This window comes from Lissotriton helveticus, chromosome 11, assembly GCF_964261635.1.
Source record: "Lissotriton helveticus chromosome 11, aLisHel1.1, whole genome shotgun sequence".
Classification (NCBI taxonomy): Eukaryota; Metazoa; Chordata; class Amphibia; order Caudata; family Salamandridae; genus Lissotriton; species Lissotriton helveticus.
In genome coordinates this window covers 772,351,260-772,371,589 of record NC_136072.1, presented here as the reverse complement: position 1 = coordinate 772,371,589, position 20,330 = coordinate 772,351,260, and the positions used below count along the sequence as shown (strand labels likewise).

General features: G+C 42.3%; 1 protein-coding gene across 1 annotated transcript in view; it reads right to left on the bottom strand.

Moving 5' to 3' along the window:
• Positions 1-20,330, bottom strand: part of ANTXR1 (ANTXR cell adhesion molecule 1) — a 551,130-nt gene that overhangs the window by 383,178 nt on the left and 147,622 nt on the right. Inside the window, exons 3-6 of the mRNA XM_078666668.1 lie at positions 18,368-18,439; positions 5,364-5,445; positions 3,710-3,743; positions 1,266-1,345 (exon numbers count right to left, since the gene is read on the bottom strand). Of these exons, the coding sequence (XP_078522794.1) occupies positions 1,266-1,345; positions 3,710-3,743; positions 5,364-5,445; positions 18,368-18,439 (268 nt within the window). The remainder of the gene's footprint in view (positions 1-1,265; positions 1,346-3,709; positions 3,744-5,363; positions 5,446-18,367; positions 18,440-20,330) is intronic.

Here is a 20,330-nt window from a genome sequence, read left to right as displayed (position 1 = left end):
AGTGATTTTCTCCAGCACTTGAGTGGAATAAATCTCTATTTCCAGGAAGGGAAATGGGTGAGAGGAGTTTGTGAATGCTCATAAACTCAAGTATTTGTGACCATTCACAGATTCTCAACATGACCGTGCCATGAAAAAATCCACTTCCCACCCCTTGCATGCAACGCACTTGTGCGTAATACCACACAATAATAGGGTAATATTGCTTGGCAGTAAAACTATTTACGACTCCAGGGTCACCCTTAGTGAATTCCCTACAGCAGTAAATCTAGTCATTTACAATTGTAAATCTGATTTACGAGCCTCAATGGTTTTGCAAATTGGGCTCTATAGTGGCCAATTGACTACACACCCAGATGCATTTATAAATCTTCAACGCTAATAGCTTGATTGCCAAAGAGCCCAGGTCGCCAGGTGTTGTGAAACAAAACACAGAACAAAATCAGATACTTCTCCAGTTCCACCACACTGCAGACCTGACCCAAAAAATCTCTTGTAATTATTCTTAATGACACATACGCACTCATTCTTTATGGCCCACAACACCGCCATGTTGGCTTTTTTTTAGTTTACTGGTCCAACATAGATGGCTTGTTGTTGCATTGTGAAAGTAAAAATAAATAATAAAGTGCGCTTGTGAGGAGAAATGAGAAATGAGTCCAGTAGCACTTTGTTGGTTCGGCCAGACTTTATGTGTGTCGGCGCTATTTTCGGATGTAATATATATGAAATGCAATGAGTCATACCAACCCTGATGGACAGCCCTAGGAGCCAATGGCTGAAGCCAGTTGAACCATAGTAGGCCGAAAGGGAATTTGTGTGTGTGCGTGTGTTTCTAAGGACTTTTGTGAATCTCAACACAGCAAAATATAAGGGAAATCGTTGATTACTCTTTTTTGTGAACAAAACCGTTTGGCTTTGAAAGATTTTTTTTTTTTTAAGTAGTACATTGATTGTCCCTGCAAAATGTAATAATATGGGAATAATAAAATCCATTTCAAGAAAAAAGTTTCCATGCATAAATTGATAAAAGTATGTACATTTTTCTCCAAAAAGAAATTTGCCCTTTTCTTCTGCTATCGAATTTTCTGAGAAAAGAGGGGGGAAAATGGATTTTTTATCTTGGGAATTCTCTTGGAAAAAAATTAAATAAAAATTCCTTCCAAACCTAGTTCCACAGCAATCCAAGGAGCACCTTCCTGTCTTATTTAACACCATCAAGGTCAATCATATTCTGTGCAACGTGGGGACTGTCCTCACCGTACCTCGCGCTCAGCATAGTAGAACAAGTCCTCATGCAGCTCTCCGTCAGTGAGGGCAATGATGACACTGGCCGTCCTGTAACCTGTTTAGGCAAGAGAATGACACTATGAAGTGGCAACACGTCACATGATTAGGAGAGCAGAGTATTCAAAGCAAGGCACTGTGTCTGGGATACAGGGTATTAGTGGGTCTGATGGGTAACTGGGAAGGTTTACAGCATGCATAAAATGACCATGTTACAGCAGAGTATATATAAAACATCTCCTTTCCCTACAGGCCCTATACCTATATTTATCTTATATCACACCTTTTTAGGCACGGGTAAAACAGCTTTTCTCTAGCATGAAAAGAGTCTGCTGGAAGTTTTTAATCTGTAAAACGTAAGTGCAGGAGCCCAAAGTTTTTCTTAAGAGCCAGTCATTGGCGCTGTTGAGGCCAGGGTTGCCGAATACCAAGGTTGTCTATTCTGGTTTTACGAATTAGGTTCCTAGTGACAATAGGAGCAGGAAAACGGAAAAGAAAGTACAAAGCCCAAATCAGGTTTGTTTACAAAGCCCTCACTCACCAACCTGGTTGGTGACATGCTTCATCATCGGGCCCCACTGGGAGAGGCCGAATGCCTCCCCAGTGTGCTTCAACGCCAGATTTACCCTCTCCAACCGGATCCCGATCTTCGGGATCCGGTTGGAGAGGGTAACAACAGGTTTCCAGCGGGTGCCTGGCGTCGAGGGCGGTGTGCCAAATATGCCACCACCCCCCTCCCGAGATCCATGGTGTACAGTCTTCTCACCATACAAGTGCATTACACTACATATGAGTTCTCTCAAATTGGGAGTACCTGAGGGGAATCCTTTCCTTCTAAATGCACGTTTTACACCCTTTTCACTTTCACGTCCCTAGGTAAGGGTGGGCCTAAGCGCGCCTATACCGCCAGGGTTTAGTCCACTCAAGGTCCTGACGAATGCCTGTTAAATTAACACCGATCAAGGCAGAAACATGTTGACCCACCTATAAGATATTGGAAATAACCAAACAATTAATTTGGCCTTTTTTCCACACCTTGCTTTTAATATGTCCAATTGGTCAAACATTAAACTCTCCTTTTGATACAATTTAGACATTTTTAACCATCACTATCACCAATACCACTCACTTCTCACCAATTCCAAAAACGTGCTCTGCAGTAAATCTGGCATTGAAGCACACTGGTGAGGCATTCGGCCTTTCCCAGTGGGGCCCGATGATGAAGCATGTCACCAACCAGGTTGGTGAGTGAGGGCTTTCTAAACAAACCTGATTTGGGCTTTGTACTTTCTTTTCAGTTTTCCTGCTCTGATTGTCACTAGGAACCTAATTCGGACACTCTTACTTTGTTTAATCAAGTATAACCGGGGACTAAGAGTGTATCCACATTCTCCCTACCTCTCTTATTGTTAAATATATTCTGGTTTTACCTCATGCCTCTTTCTTCGACACCACCCAATACTTCCTGTTGCTATGTTTCACTTGCGCAGGCTCTTTTTCATCCCTGCTTTTTACATTAGTCACTTTCTTCTTTTCTTTCTAGTCCTCCTTCTTTCTAGTCCTCCTTTCACCCTTTTCTGCCTTTCTCTCTCTCTTGGTCTGATGATAAAACATATTTTGGTCACCAAAAATGAGTGTTGCTGCCCATCCTCCCCACCTGCATTCAGAGGTGCAAATTTGTCATTGCTTCTGCCTCTTCCCATGCTGATGGAACAATAGCAGACCTTCCTACTCACACTGTGCCATCATTTGTAATGTAATATTGGCACACTTCACATGGTCTGCTGGTGAGGAGCTGATATCAAGCAGTGTGCACACAATTATCTGGAAACCATTGCAGAAATATGGGTTTCAGCACATTTTTGGGAGGTTCTGCGGAGGCGTTGCCCATTCAAGGGTGTGTAACTTCCCTGGGACAACTGCAGCAGACTCAAAAACTTATTTTTCGGTATGGAAGGGGGAATCGTTGAGTTAAAGTGTCTCAGGATGTACTTACCACAAAGGCCCCCTCCTACACCCTACTCCTCATCACAACCTGACCATTCCTCACATTGTGGAACATTTTCAGAAATTGGCATGTCTGCAGTAGTGAGAATAAGGTCATGCAAGTTGTATGTTTTTTATCCTGTCAAAGCACTACAAGCAGTCATTTTGTGAATAAAGTACATAATGTGAACTACAGGGCATTTTTTCCCAATGACATTGGGTTTAAGGTTTAGTGAACTGAACCTTAACTCAACCTATGGCTCTTACAACGAAATAGCAATTCCCAGGCTTATGTGGCTGGTGGAGTTTACAGGTTCACTCAAGCTGCCACTTACGAAAATGTTTGTATTCATCGATTTCAATATTTTTATTAATGCAATGGAAAGTATGAAGAATTAAAAAAAGAAACACTTTCTATGAAATGGCTGCTCCTTACCTTGGCTGTTTTCATAATAGATCTGCTCGCTTGCCTGAAAGTGAAAAGGACTCATTATTAAATTTTCAACATTTTATTTTGCATTTACTTTAGTCTTTAAGTCATGCCTCGCCTTCTTAAGTTTAGCTACCCACCAACCACAGACCACAATTTCCATAGGAGTTGCCTTACAAAGCTTGATTGCAAAATATGTTTTTTTTGTCAGTCTGTAACTCTCTGGGAAATCTACTTTCCTCATTTTTTCACTTGTAAACTATATACTGTTCCCAGGCATTAGACTGCAAGTTCTCCAGCGTGAGATACCTCTGCTGTTTGGCGTTCCTGCCCTCCTTCTATACCTGTGTCTGTTGTCACATGTCTCCCATTCTTAGTAATGTTGTTTCATACAAATATGGGGGTCTATAAGGATGGCGGACGGATGGCCGCCGCAGGGCTGCTGGTGGCAACCACCGGACTGGCGGCGGACATCCGCCCACGTTCGCAACCCGGAAAACCACTGGTCCCATTAGCATGGCAGTGACGACTGCGGCGGTGAGATATTCCGCCCGCCACTTTTCCACTGGTAGCAGTTCGCACGCCTGCCTAGTGGCCAGAACTGGACCGCTACAATGGTGCCGGTGCAATGCCAGGCTTCGCCGGCATGATTATGATGCTGGCGGTAGCCAGCCTTTCCGCGGCGGTGGGTCTGCCATGGAAAGGCATGCGGAGAATGTCTCTGGGGGCCCATTGCAATGTTTTGGGGGTGTGTGGGTGCACTGGGGGATACACATGGTACCCCCTTACATGTCCCTGTACCAGGTGGCAGGCACTGTGCAGTACCTGCCACGCAGTGCAGTGTTATGCATGACATGCTCCTTTTCACATCTCAGCGGTGCCGCTGGCAGCAGCAAATGCCGCATTGTTAATGCCTGCGACCGTACCATCGCGGTCGGATTTCGACTGAGGAGCATAATAATCGGACTGGGGGTTATGCCGCGGTCCTTGCGGGTGGTCTTTTCCCGCTACCATGGCTGTTGGGCTGATTTTCCGACCGCCATCCTAATAGACCCCATGGTGTCTTAATTATCATTAACAAAAATATCGTCTCACTGGATGTAGACCTTCTAGTATTAACTTCAGTGGAGTGCAGTGGATTATTTAGGACAAGATACTTATGTCATAGAATATTCTGGTACCATACCATGTCTATTGACTCTTGCCCGGGACAGAAACAGGTATCGTGAATAATGCCAGGGATCTGTGTGATTTGTGTGTACTATTTTTTGTATCTGTACCAAGGGCTGAAGATTCCATAAGGTGAAAGAGAATGGCTCTAGGGAGCCACCTGCTGCTGAAACAGAATTACTGCAAAAGGCCTGGAAATAATGTCTTCTAAATGTACTGGTAGTGTTCTGACATTCCAAATGCTATTTTACCTAGAGGATTGATAATCTTTTTAGCATTCCTGGCTGCACCAGTTTCCAACACTTCTGTTGACACTGTCCATACATGTTTTGAAAAATAAGCAAAGAATATTCTGAGATCTGAGAGTGTAATGACAACTGGTAAGATAAAGTGTTAGAGTAATAATGGATGCAACAGTTGGTCTGTGAGGGGTTGAAACAAACAATTGTCCCTGGATGGAAAGGGGCACATCAGCAAGAGGCATACTTACCCGTTGGAAGCCTTCATGCATATACGTGTCACCTCCTGGCAACACTTTCTGCAACTCTTCAAGACCTTCACGGATCTGCTCCCTAGAGGTGAGAAACAGCAGCGTGAGTCAGTAAATATCTGTGAAACAGCCAGATAAGCTTTTAGCTACTACTGGTGCATCTATTTTGGTACTTGTACCCAGCACTATAACTGGGAAAGTAAAAACAACTAACGTTATAGTTAACCTTGAACAACTTAGGCTCTATCAACAATCCTGGTGTAAGGAAGGGCAACTCATATTTTCAAACTCAAACTACACTGGAGCCCAAAACCTTTAATGTACTGGACTATCCTTAGGAATAGTCCAGATTACATACGTCTGAGCTTTGATTCTGAGAACAACTAATTTAACATATCAGAGACTTTGTCTCCTCTGCACAGTTTGCTAGGATTGGTCAGGTCACTCTGTCAAAGAGGTCTGCGCTTGTAGATCTCTGTCAGCTATCGCTCTTGGGTGTGTAGACTGCATTGAGATACATATGTCCAACAAGATAACCCTATAGAATTAATGCAGGTGCCCAGGCTGTCTTAAAGATCCTACTTCTCAAGTTGCACCTTCATGAGAGGTTCTCCAGGATGAGCAGAAAGAAGCAATTTACCCTTAAGTGACATTTTATAAGCCTATGCCTGAGTCACAGGAATTGCACCGCAGTCGTTCGACATGCAACTGTTTTTATAGTCAATAAAGAAACGTATGGTGCAGCAATCTGCCACATGATGGGGTACTCAAAGTAAATACCATTAGTCAAAGATGCATTAATTTCAGTGTCAGGGCCGTGACTTCTAATTCTACCCTCCCACCGGTTCTCAGCTAAGCCTCCAAACAGATTTGCTTTTCATAAATATGCTTAAAGCAAGGATTTTTTTAATGACTCTTTCAAGCTGGCACAAATTTGCACTTATTTGTCATGACCAAATAGTGTTTGGCACATACCTACCTTTGATCAATTTAGTGCATTTGTCACTATTCATGTTGTTGTTAAGGGAGTTTTGGGAGGCAGCCAACCACAGGTCTGCCCCCGGGCTGATTGGGAGGGTGTTGAGTTTCTTAATACCAACTTCAGTGGTACAATGCGGAGCACTTGGACACTTCTTAACAGCATCTAGTATTACTAGTTTGAATGTGGTAATCTGACTTTCCTTTACAACGCATGATATACGCATGATTTTGACTCAAGTAACCGAACATCGATTAAAGCTTGGTCACTATCTTTCTACTGAGATACTCTCAATCTTTATCTTTCTAAATGGAGGTGTATCCCCTTTTTTTTTTAAATTTGAGATTTACGTTATCTCAGGCATGACTATTGCATGGTTCCACTTCTTCACATGCTTTCTCTTTATTGTTGCGGCTGAAACGCCTCTTGAGTTACTGAATTTTGCAATTTTTTGATCATTGTTTCAGAATGATACCCCTGATGAAGGGCACATCCCGAGATGCATTGGGAATTTATACAAAGTTTTTCACAAATGAAATCATATAGAATGATTTATCGAGAAGATATCTGTTATCAACTGAAAAAAAACTTGAGAGTGATGTAACACTATGTTCTCAACAAAATAAAACCACCTACAATTCAAAATGTTTTATGAGGAAATTACAAACATCACTGATAACCGAGCAGAAAACCTTTATTTTTTCACTGGAAGAAACTAAACCCATATACTCAGGGATTCAAGAGGCGGATCTAACCACAACCAATACAGCTTCCACTCAAAGCCTGATTAAGCAGCTACCATACACAACCAAAAGAGAAATAAATCAAACTTTACATACCAGCACTTTGATCAGATACCATAGAGCACAACGGATACCAAGAGGCTTAAGTATCTCTTTGAAATCAACTCTATGTAAAAACAATTCGAAGTTCACTGTGCGTTGGTAAGCTATTTTCAACAAATGTTCCCTGGATTTAATTCTGTTGATCATGGAGGAATGATCTAAAGTTCTTGAAGATTTGGATAAAGAAATATTCCAACTCAAAATGGATTTAAACAACAATATGTCTAAAGATGAATTAGACACCGTATTAAATGACATTAACAAACAGCTAGACATATACACTAAGGAGATCAACAAAAGAAAAATAAGAAAATATAAAATGAACACTATAGATTACAAACTGGGAGAGGTGTATATTGGTCAGAGATCTATGCCCGAGGAAGACAACAGAAACCATTCTCAACAAGATTTACACATCGAGAGAGCTCCACGTCCAATGAATCTATAGACAATATGGGACTTATAGGAGAACATACTAACCAAGATACACGTGTTTCCAACATCGTCTCAACAGAGGCATCTACCAGCGCCACATCAGGTGTGCATTTTTTAGAGAGAGGCCAGAACATCGGCATCGAACCAGGAGGGGATGCGGCTACAGGAACAAAAGACCAACCAATAGCCAAATCAACGAGGAGTCAAAAAATGTACTGATTAACATCTCCAGTCCTGCACTTACCAAATTCCAGATCAAAATGCTTCAAAAAGGGCCTTCTTTCATCTCAACATACCATTCAAATGGATTTGAAACAAAGATTAGCTTTTACAAATTCATGAGGAATTTACGCCTAAGGCACTTCTTTGCTAACGTGGTTGAAGCTCGACCGACAAGAGAAGAAGGATCCCTCATGGGTCTTAAGAAGAAAAGCACTTTTGTGGCACCTATCAGCCATAGAATTTTAGATTCCTATGAAACTATAGTGCTTAAAGAACTAAAAGAGATGTTTTAGAAACCCAACCGTACTTGCAACCCTAAGGGAACTAACCTTCCCAAAAAAGAGAGACAGGAGATTAAACAAGTGGCAAACAATCCCAAAATCACATGCTGCAAAGTAGATAAAGGGGGATCATTGGTTATTTTGAATACCGATTTCTATAAGCAGAGTGTCAACGATCATGTACAAAATGAGGCAACTTATATGAAATTGACACAGAATCCTACTGAAGAATTTCTTAAAATATTGAAGACGATTTTGGATAAAGCATGTACCATGGGCACCATCACTGAAAATGATAAGAAGTATCTTATACAGGATTATCCAAAAAGTTTGCACCTTTACATGTTGCCTAAAGTGCACAAAAGCTTACTTAAACCACCATTTCGGCCAATTGTATCAACCAGGGATTTCATCCACGAACCAACAGGCAGATACCTTGATCGATATCTACAACCCATTGTGCGAAACATTTCCACGTACCTAAGAGACACCACTGACTTTCTCAATAAAATCAGTAACATTTAATTCGAGGAAGACAGCATGTTAACTCTATGTACTATTGATGTATGCTACTCCTCTCCACTTTCCTGCTACTGACCTCTGCCCCCACCTGTTCCTGTCCCTAGTCCCCACCCTGTTTACCTGTGAATTTTCCCTCGCCATTTGAGATCTAGCTATTTTGTCTGATGCCCGATGGAGCTACCTGGTTTAGCTATAGGGGAGACAGGTCGGGGATTCCCTCCTTGGACGTCACCTACCCAGTTGGTCTTTAGCCAGTCTTCCTTTCGTCTCTCCTTGTTGTCTCTTCCCGCATCCTCCCTCTATTTATGTGTCTCCTTCTCTTCTCTCTCAATGTATTGAGACTGAACTATTTTGTCTGATGCCCGATGGAGCAACCTGGTTTAGCTATAGGGGAGATGGGCCGGGGACTCCCTCCTTGGTCGTCACCTACCCAGTTGGCCTTTAGACAGACTTAATTTCGTCTCTCCTCGTTGTCTCTTCCCCTATCCTCCCTCTCTCACATTCCTTGTCCCCTCACCTCTACGCTCCATTTATTTTGCCCTCCATGTTCTTTAAATGTTTCCCATTAAGACCTAGCTACTTGGCCAAAGCCCGATGGAGCTACCTGATAGCTATAGAGGAGATAGGTTTTGGGACTTCCCCCTCGACCGTCACCTACCCAGCCGGACTTTGGGCAGACTTTCCTTCGTCTTTATGCCGTATCTACCTCCCAACCCTTTACCCTTATCCCCTTCCCCTCTACACTTCACTTATCTCGTTTTCTATGCTCTTGTAATTGTTTGTCTAGCAACTGATGTAAATTGGAACTGATGTAATCTTGTAATTTTGTGGAACCTCGTGTAAAGCGCTCTGATACCTCCGGGTCTAGCCAACGCTATATAAAACTCTTAAAATAAAATAAATAAATAAATAAAATAAAATAAATAGGGAATAGATGCCATTGAATCATTTCTATTAAATCACAAAATTGATGAGGATTTGAAAGTATTTCTGCTGGAATTACTAATTTCTTACTTTTTCACAGCCTTTTCAGCTGGAAAGATGAATACTACCTGCAACTGTCAGGTACATCAATGGTCAAGTTTGCAACACCCTGTTGCGCAAACCTCTTGATGCACAGGTTTGAAATCGACAACATCTTATTTAACCTGAATTGGTCCCAGAATCTGCTATCGTGCTGGAGGTACATCGATGATATATTTCTCATATGTAAGGAACAAACATCGGAACTTGTGAAGGTCATTGACCAATTGAACACAATAGATGAACATATCAAATTTACAAACACCATGAGTACTGACACCATCACATTTCTAGAAATAGCCATCATGAGACAGGGCAGTAAATTAGAAACCGATGTGTTCACAAAAACTACAGACATAAACAGTTTACTTCATTTTAACAGCTGTCATCAAATCGCCCTCAAAAATCATTTGCCCTACTCACAGATGTTGAGGGTTAAGAGGATCTTATCTAAGGATGATTACTATGAAACTAACACCAGAAACATGATAGAAAAATTAGAGGAAGTATCCCATGAAAGTCATTGAGAAAGCAGTTCAAAGAGCAGAAACAATAGGAAGAGATCAACTTTCAACAACACAAAAAAACAGAAAAAACAACAAAAAGATCTTTTTTTGTGTAGAAATACCCCACCCAGAGTTACCAAATCAAGAATATCTTGTTATAACATTGGACTATGATTCAAAACGAGACAGACTTTATGGAAATCTTTGAAAATCCGCCACTCTTTTCTTACCAACGTACAAGAAACTTAAAAGAATGTTTGAACAAACTCCCTACACCCAACATCATGATTTACAAAGGCACTACCCCGTGTTTTAATTGCGGGCAGTGTAACAGCATAATCAATGGAAACACCATGGCAGATCCAACCAAAGGGACACCCATAAAGTTGTATACTACAGCTACCTGTGATTAAAAAAATGTAGTATATTTACTCAAATGTCCATGTGGACTCATTTACGTGGGCAAGACTGAACGTACAATTAAAATTCGGCTAACCGAAGACTTAAGCAACATCCAAAATCATCAAGAAAAATCACTGGTTGTGATGCATTTCGCCATAAACAAACATAATGTTAGCCAATTGAGATTTTTAGTGTTGTAAGTGGTGCAATTGTAGAAGGAAGAGACAACAAGAAGTGGTTGTTGCAACGAGAACTGTTTTGGATCAACAATACAGAAGCATTTAACCCTAAAGGATTGAACGAACGGTTAGATTTTAGTTGTTGCTTATGAACCGATTAGCACGATTTCAACCAGACTCTGCATCTCGGAAGAAGATCGCCAACAACACTACTATGCTAAGAACTACAATTTCATTTACAATGAAGTACATGTGGTATGGGGGTAATGATTTACAGAAACATCTTATGCAGCAAATTATGTGTGCACTTTACCCTTTCACAGGACCTCTGTTACTTTTTTGCCAACCTGGTTTACCATGTACAAATGCGTTTTTCACTTACACATGTTCTAACAGTATAAATCAACATTCCCAACTTTCTTAATATCACAGTCACTGACGCCTACCGATTATTTTCTTGGGATGTATGACGTTATAACGCATACTTTTACTCCGCAGACCATTACAACGCGACTTTTACTCCGCATACCGTTACAACGCATAGCGCCTTGGGGCGCTGGATAGTGGTAAGTATAATTTACTATTCTAACTCCAGTCCCCGTGGACCCTAGGGAAGGTGTTGGATAGTAAATTATACTTATTCCCTATCCTAGAGCGCCCCCCAGCGCAATGCGTTGTAATGGTATGCGGAGTAATGGTCGCGTTGTAATGGTAGTGCGGAGTAAAAGATCCGTTGTAACGGGTGTATACCTTTTCTTGCATACCGTGTACCAATTCATTTACATTCACATATTTGTGACCAGTTTAACTTTTCCATTTAATGTTTACACTCCAAAATGTCCTCGACCATCACACTCATATTATTTGAGAACACACAGTACCATTACCATATAGCACATTGCACTATGTGACATTGTTTGTTTACATTTGTTACAGGACCTTAGGTTCATTCTCACACCTCACCCCTTTAGGGTAGTAGGTACCAGTCTGTTTTCTTCTCGACATATCTGCATTAGTCTACTTACTTCTACGTTTTTCCACACTCCAACATGGCGATCGCCATATGAATTCATCACTTCCACACCCTCCCTTTCTCCTTCGGGACTCTATTATACACACACGTAACACTCACGTTTTCAAACCACTACCAGTTGATGGTTGTACTTGCAAGCGATGGCACACGTCTACCTGGCCCATCCTTTAAGGTAGGACTCGATTACATTATTGCATATTGAGAATGTTTGTCTTTTAAAATGACACTCATATAGCGTAAGTTTCACTTCTTTACAAAGGTATACTTTACACTTGATAGCAGCAGTGTTACCCGGAGGTTTTATTATGGAGTACATATCCGGGCACTTGATTGTTTTTCTTGTGGTATATTTTTCTGTTTATGTTTAAAGTCTTTTGTACTATGTTATAAAGCTACACAAGAGGGCTATACTCCATCATGTCACTTGACTAACAACTTGAATACGAACCCGGGAAATCAACACCTAGATGTTTGACACCTCTAACACATGACACACACATGATTCCTCATTCTTATACACAGGCCTATGAAATTGTACCAACTTCAGTAGTACAATGCGGAGCACTTGGACACTTCTTAACAGCATCTAGTATTACTAGTTTGAAAGTGGTAATCTGACTTTCCTCTACTACGCATGATCTACATATGATTTTGACTACACTAACCGATCAGCGATTAAGGCATGGGCACTATCTTTCTACTGACATGCTCTCAATCTTTATCTTTCTGAATGGGTGGTGAATCCCCTTTTTTCCAAAATTTGAGATTTACGTTATCACTGGCATGACTATTGCATGGTTCCACTTCTTCACAAGCTTTCTATTTATTGTTGTGGCTGAAACGCCTCTTGAGTTACTGAATTTTGCAATTTTTTGATCATTGTTTCAGAAAGATTCCCCTGATGAAGGACACTGTCCTGAAATGCATTGGGAATTTACACAAAGTGATTCACAAATGAAATCATATAGAAGATTTCTGTTATCAACGGGAAAACAAATGAGTGTGAAGTAACACTATGTTCTCAACGAAATAAAACCAAGGATACAATTGTCTACAATCCATTCGAATTTTATTACTTTGATAAAATCAAATAAGGGTCTTTACCCTACAGAGTGCACAGTGGAGACGTTGTTTAATGTTAAACAACACAACGTTTTACTTTCAAGACTTACGCCCTAGATCAGAGGATGATAACCACCTGCACCCTACCTAATAATAAAACAGCTTAATCAGAGAAAGTTTGAGCAACCAAAGAGTGCCACCATTTTTTTTATTGCAGTCCAAGAACTGCCATTTTGATTTGGGCTACATTCCTAGCCCAATATAGCCCAGGTTATATAAGAGGTTAAACTGGGCTCACTGCCTCCATTTTAGGTTCAGGTGAGCTAGTGGCTGTTGACAGGGAGAGATTTAGGCGTTTTTCTCCGCCTGCATGCCCCTTTAGCTAGTGATTTCCGGGGGTCATGTTAGTTAGGCCTTTTTCTTTCGGCCTCCATTGTTGAGACAGGTGTGCAGGGTTTTGTGATGTGTTGGTTGTCACTTGGAACAGGTGCTTTGCGGGGGCCGGTAAAGTTTTGCAGGACTTGTCAGATGTTTGGTTGGCATTGTCAGTTGGTGAACCATGTGCAAAGGGAAGGTAGGCAAGTAGTTCAAGGTTCATTTTAGGAGTTTTGATTGCTCAGGGGTTCATACATGCAGTCATAGGCGGTAGGGGAAATATACAGCTGTAATTGTTAAAATGTACTACAGTTAAATGAGATAGATGCAAGGTGGGCATGTGGGGGACCGTAGGGATGAGGGTGGGGACATTAGTTAGTTTGATTTATAGCTAGGTTTTAGTTTTGTAACTATGACAGATAAAACTTGGGATGTGCACCTGTTTCAATAAAGCGTCCTTTTCCACACAACAAAGTGGTCAGTTATATGTGCTGCGTCCCTCCTTCCCAATGTATCTGGAATGCAATATTTTTTAGCTTTGAGTTTGTTTGAGGTATGTTGTGCTGTGGGTACTGGAATTGGGTAAATGGGCTGTGATTAGTTGGTGTGTTATTTTGTCAGAAAGGTGTTAATAGTGGGTGTAATTATGCATGGTCTGCATAGTGAGCGTATTAATATATTGTGTGTTTTCAAGTATGCAAACGCTAAGGCATTGTGCTTTGGGTGTAATGGGATGCAGATGTCTGATTTGTAGGTGCTGGCATAGTCACTGTGTTACGAGTGTCGCTGGCTAATAACTGACTGGTGTATATCGGGTGTGACTGTATATGGAGAATGTTTGCTATGCTGCAGGTTAGTGGTGAATATTGTGTGGCTGTTAGCATGTGGTGAGAGAATACATGGGCAATGGTGTGTGGATGCTGGAGTGCGAGATGTGAGCATGATTCAGGCTTGACATAGCTGTCCCATTCTACTATTTGTAAGCAATATAATCTTTCCCAGTATTTTTTAATACATTAGCTTCCAACCAAAAGCTTTTATTATAATTGTCAGTTCACAAAAAACCCTTACTATAACAAACTCCTTGTGCAGTGTAATGTAAGTGCTGCCTCTGGAGACGTTATGCCCTGTATGGATTTTTCCTAGTTTCTGGACAGGCTTGGGCCTATACAATTGCTTTTGAGCTGGGAGCCAAAATCTCCCTCCATTTCAAAATGTCATAGTCAGTGCAGGACACACTGGATAACCTGGGCACAACATGCCTGCCACAAAATTAGAGCACAATCGTTCTCTTTTAAAAGATACTGAGTATTAGTTCTATTTACTGCTTTCTCCTGTCAAATTGAGGAATTAAAAAAAGGGATTTTCAACACAGTGATCTTGGTACCCTCCTTTATAGGTTTTGCTTGGCAATGCGTACGAAGTACGCATGCGCTAGCAAAATCTTATGTCTTACAGTGGGGAACAGGGACTCGCCCCCTACTCGCCCCCTGCTCCCATTGGCTAGCTCCATAAATGGAGGCTAGCCATTGGGAGCCGGATCTGTCCGTCAAGGCCGGACCAGATTCGGGGGCGTTCCCCAGAATTTTTCCCTTTTGGCCACGTCATGCGGCTGTGGGCGGTGCTTTTTTTGGGGGGGGGGGGGAGGTTTGTTTTGTTCATTTGTCCTGGAAGGCACGCAACGAGGGACGTCTGCCTGGCATCGGCTATCAGGTAAGCGGCATATTTTATTCTTGTTTCCCGCCCGCCCCCCCCCCGCTCTCGTGTGCTCGTAGGTACTTGTTCTCATTTGTTTGCAGGAGTCTCGCTCGCAGCTGGGAGGGAGCGCGTGGAGTGAGCGCTGCAGCAGTGCGAGGGAGGCTTCGAGGCGGCGCTTGTATCTTCATAGCGTCGGCTGGTCCGAAACAAAATTGCTCAGGCTGCTTTAGGTTGTCCCTGCATACTGTTTTCGTCCTCAACCCTCCGTAGTGCACGCTTTGCACAGTTTCTCTTAGACGGGGAGTTTGGCCCTGGGGTCGATGTGCGCTGCTTGAGACTGTGACACAGTTAAAGTGCGCTCTGGCGGCCTGAATGATGCGGAATACAGCGCCTGGGCTCTTTTCTGAAGAGGCTTTGATTGCGCCTCACACTCAGCGGGCCCTAAGTGTTCCTTTGCGTTCACTGTGTTTGCCACTCCCCCAGGCCTGTCTGCACACACTGTACACGTCCGTACTTTCTCCACACGTCCTAGCCACCGCGTGCGTGGCCCCTTCCACCCTCGCCTGAGAGTGGCTTCTGACTGAGTCACTATAACAAGCACAGCTCAATCCCGTCGCTGATTTTTTACGTTGTTCATTGTATTTTGAGACTTTTGTACATTGGAACAAAAGCGAGGTGCTGAGTTTATGAAATCCAACCCCACCCCCTCCTTCCCGGGCTGCGCAGGTGCTCTTTTTGTTGAATTCTACTGAAAGGAACAGAGAATTCTCAGGTTCTCACAAGGTTATGGAAGTCGTGCAATGCAGGGGGCTGCGACACTTACTCCTATTTGATTTGTAGTGCTCAACTTGTTTTTTATTTTCCAGATCCTTAGAATGCCCAGTGTGTACGTACAACGTAGCAGCGCATTCTACGCATGCATTAGGCTCCAGTGACCTGTCAATATCTTTACTCGGCACTAAATGTTCACTTCAGTCCTGGGCGCTGCAGTCCTCCTGATTTTCAATGTAGCCCTTGCAACCTAAAACGTGGCCACCTTTATAGGTCTGGATTGACAGTGTTTTTCTCCTTTAACATTGTGATGAACAGAAAAAGAGCGCTCTGAAGCACTACTTGGAGAGGAAATTTTGCCCAGCTCACGTGTTGATTCTCTGGAGCACAGCTTCTGATTGATTGAACCGAAGTTTGGTGTTTTTGCTAAAAAAAAAGAGTGCTTGTATTGCAAGTTTTTGCACAAGACAGTGGGGCTGAATAATAGTTACGGTGCCAATTCAATATTCAAGGCATTAGGACTGTTTCATTTATTATTTAAAGTCACTACAAAGGCAATGGCTCTGGCGAATTTTTCGTGAAAAGCATGTTGAATTAAGTAGTCATTTAAGGGGTGGGTGGTTGTTACACTGGCCTGTAGCGAAATACTTTGTTACATGGGATTTCAGATTACCGTGGCAGGCACAGATTTTGGGGAGGGGGGCCGCAATTACTACAGCCACCAGATTTCCCTGCTGCTCACTGCGGCACTCTAGCTCTCGGAGGCACACAAATCTTTGGCAGGGCTCCCGCAGCGCCGGCGTGCCAGGACTTGTGCCCAGGCCAGGAGCGGGCCTGTCTGCGCTCAGAAGAGGCTTGACCGGGCCACCTCTTTCGGTTCTGGTAGAAAAGTGCGGAACTCTCATCCCATCTAAGGTACGTTTAATTCTGTTGCACCACATTGACTTTCATGTTTTCTTCATATATTTAGTAGTGGGGCTCTGGAACGTGTAAGGCCAGTAATTTAACTTGTAGACGACTTCTCTGGCATGTTGGCACACCTCAATGGCAGCTATTTAACTATCAATAATAGGTTGGGCCTTCGCCTTGTGAACCCCTAGGGATTTGTACCCTTGTTTAAGTATACGTGCCACCCTGGGGAAAATAAAACTGAAGTATGATATGACAGTGGGAGACACTGTTACCACCATAGACTCTTTTCTTGGTAAGAGCAGCTCACGTGTTGCTGCTACAGCGCATGCGAAAAGTTACCTGGCCATCTTTCGGTCACTGATGTCTCTATTATGGTGTTGAACCCATACTAATGAGGAGTGAACGTTCCCAGATAGTGCAAACTTGCAAAAAAATTCAACCTATTGAAGTAATGCTGCCACAAATTATGCCACGTACTTCGCCTTTTCATGCCACATAATTTAGTTAAGCCTGCCACATAACTTGGTCCTAATCGTCACTTAATTCTAGGGGCCCCGCTCATAGCTTTGCTTTCCTCCACTTTTACATTTTTGTCTCTTTATCTCAATCTTTCATGACTGTCTTGATGCTTCAGTCCTGGTCTGAGATAAAAAAAAAAAAAAAAAAAAGCGGCAGCCATCAAAAACACAGGCGGTGGTATCCAGCTGCGCCATCGACTGCAATAACCGGGATAAATTGAGCTCTGCTACTAGTTTTGATGACCCAGGTTAGTAAAGTGCTCAGTAATTGTAATGATGGGCCATTAAGAAAGCAAAAAAAAATGCCCCTCAGGTCTTTCAGTTGTTGGTAAGATTGTCCCAGCATAAGGCGCTGTGAAATTTGCTGTTACTGCACCTATTATCTCCTCAAATAGTTACAGTAATATGTGCTTTGTGGGGCTCTCAGTGTGGGGGGGCTCTGTGTGGGTGTGTGGGGGGGCTCGCAGTGTGGGGGGCTCTGTGTGGGTGTGTGGGGGGGCCTCTGTGTGGGTGTGTGGGGGTCCTCTGTGTGGATGTGTGTGGGGGGCTCTGTGTTGGGGGGGCTCTGTGTGGGTGTGTGGGGGGCCTCTGTGTGGGGGGGCTCTGTGTGGTTGTGTGTGTGGGGGGCTCTGTGTGGGTGTGTGTGGGGGGCTCTGTGTGCGTGTGGGGGGGCTCTCTATGGGTGTGTGTGTGGCATTTGCGAGAGATTAAGCTATTGCCATTGAAAATGACAATGCCATTTATTTATCTGTTTTCAAAACCAACACATAAATAAAAAAGTTGTCATTTACAATGCCAATAGCTCTAACTTTTGCAAAGGCAAAACCGTTGCATTGTAAATGCTTGTTAAATTTAATTTGAATTATTTAAGAAACCTATAAAAAATGTAATGTTTAACGAACTATCTGACTGCACTGAATTTTTAGAAAGAGATATTTTGTTTTAATTACTTGTATCAGGATCCTCAATTGATGTTATTCAATGATGATACCTGAAATGGAGAATTAGGATTACGCATAAATAACATTTCCTTATCTAATCTGCTTCATCTTGGCTCTGGGTAGAATAACATGTTTTCTAAAGGAGAGGACATCACAATCTCAGGTTTCTACCTCCGTTCTTGCAGTAGCTTGGGCGCATGGACTCTGTGACAGCAATACAGTGTTCTCTATGAGGTTCTCATTACATTCTTGACTTCAAAATGGCAGACAATAGACAATATTCCTTTGAAGGACACTCACCTGTCCTCAGTCAGTTTCATGAGGATGGACCCCCGTGTCGAGAACACAATGAATGACATCCTGAGCTGTGGGCTGAAAGTACATGAGAAAATAAGGATTATGGATCGGAAACTCAAACATTCAACTGCTGTGTGGTCTTGGTCAAGTTGTCTGAATCGTTTTACTCATGTTTCTCACTTTGATCTGCATGGGAGGAAGTAGAAGCCATTGCCTTTTTTTTAATAAAACATATTTTATTGAATTTTTCCCAATATAGCATCATACAGAAAAAAACAATATACTTGTGTTACTTTACAGTCTTCTTCATACCTTAAATTATGAGTGCATCGTTGAGGTTCTCAGACAACATGTCAAACATTTCGAGTAACAGTTACAGTTGTATGTATTATTGCTGTTAGTCTGATTTATGCAGTTTTTCCCACTTGTGAACCACTTAACGATGATACATCGGTACCGAAGAGCTTGCGAAGGTGACATATTAGCTATATAACTCCCCCCACCCTTCCTCCCAACCCTTTAACTCAACTGGCCCTGGCCCTCCCCCAATGGACAATTGCCTTTTAAAGGCAGATAATGCAGGTAAAGCAGGGCTACAGTACTGCCTCCTAATCTGCTGCCCATAGGTGCGCAGCTTCAGGGGGGTGTTTGGGATGTTTCACCCCCCTAAAAATTTATTCTGTAGTAAATAGTTTGGTATTCACCCTGGTTTCATACACGCCCATACTGACAAAACACACCCACACACACAAGCTCCCTCTCTCTGTCTCCTGTCTCTGCCTTAAAACTTGGTTAGTTTCAAAACATTTGTGCTTTAAGTGCCCCTGACAATCCGCACTCCTCTCTCTTTCCACTTCTTCGTAAGCCCCACACATGTCCTGCTACTCATAATGTATTTTAACAAGATATGCCAGCGTGATTGTTGGAAAGACTGAAGTTTACACCCCCGATCTTAGTGACCAAGCTACGTTCCCATCTCCTGTCTGCTCCACGACCATCATTTAAGGAATCCAGAGAAAGTAGAGTGTGGATGCCCTGTTTTTCACTGGGGAGCAACGGTGTAGCTAAGGGCATGCACAGGCTGTGTCATGGCCTGTGCCAGTGTGTGTGCCAAGCCACTGAAAGAAATCAGGGAACTTTGAAGTCACGCAACAATAGTAGCCAAGAATGCTCATGGTTGATTGCTATGCCGTGGTAATGACCATGCCTTTTTTAATATTCCTAAATAAACATTAAGCACCTCAGCATTTAGTTAAATATTAAAACAATTGCAACAAGAGTTTAGTTTAATCATATTTCAGCTTTATTCACAGAGCTCAACTTTTCGGAATAAAGGCAGATGGTTTGATTTTAAAGAGTTTTTTTGCGAATGCTAGATGCGAGATACAAAAAATAAAAATAATATTCACGAAACAATATAGTGCTTTTCTTGAATAACATTGCGTAGCCATTTGAAACAAGCTTTGGCATATCCAGTGGGTCTCAGATTTGAAAATCTGGTTCTCAAGCTATTTAATAAGTCAATAATTTCCATTGCCATTTTAAAAAGAAAAAATAAATATATATGCCATGGAGTGTAACTACTCATGGGCATGTGTCATGACGTGCCAGAGGATATCATGGATTTTTTTCCCCCCACAAAAAAAAATCATTTCAAGATCCCTGTTGGTGCGTCATGAAACATGGGCAAACAACGGTGGCCATCTTACAGTGTTTTTTTTATGACCAAAGTCATTCCAAGATGGCCAATTGAGCATCACAGTTCCTCTGAGGGCATGTGCAACTATCTTGCAAATTTGTTTAAGTTGGAAACGCGTTAGAAGTTGGCACCAGTGCGTATATAAACATAGTGAATTGAAGGAAGGAATTGAGCCAAGAGGAGAAAGAGTTAAAAATGCTATGCACTCCCAAAAGTAGTCTCCTCACATCATCAGTGGAATTATGCAAGTCGTCCAATCAAGAAATA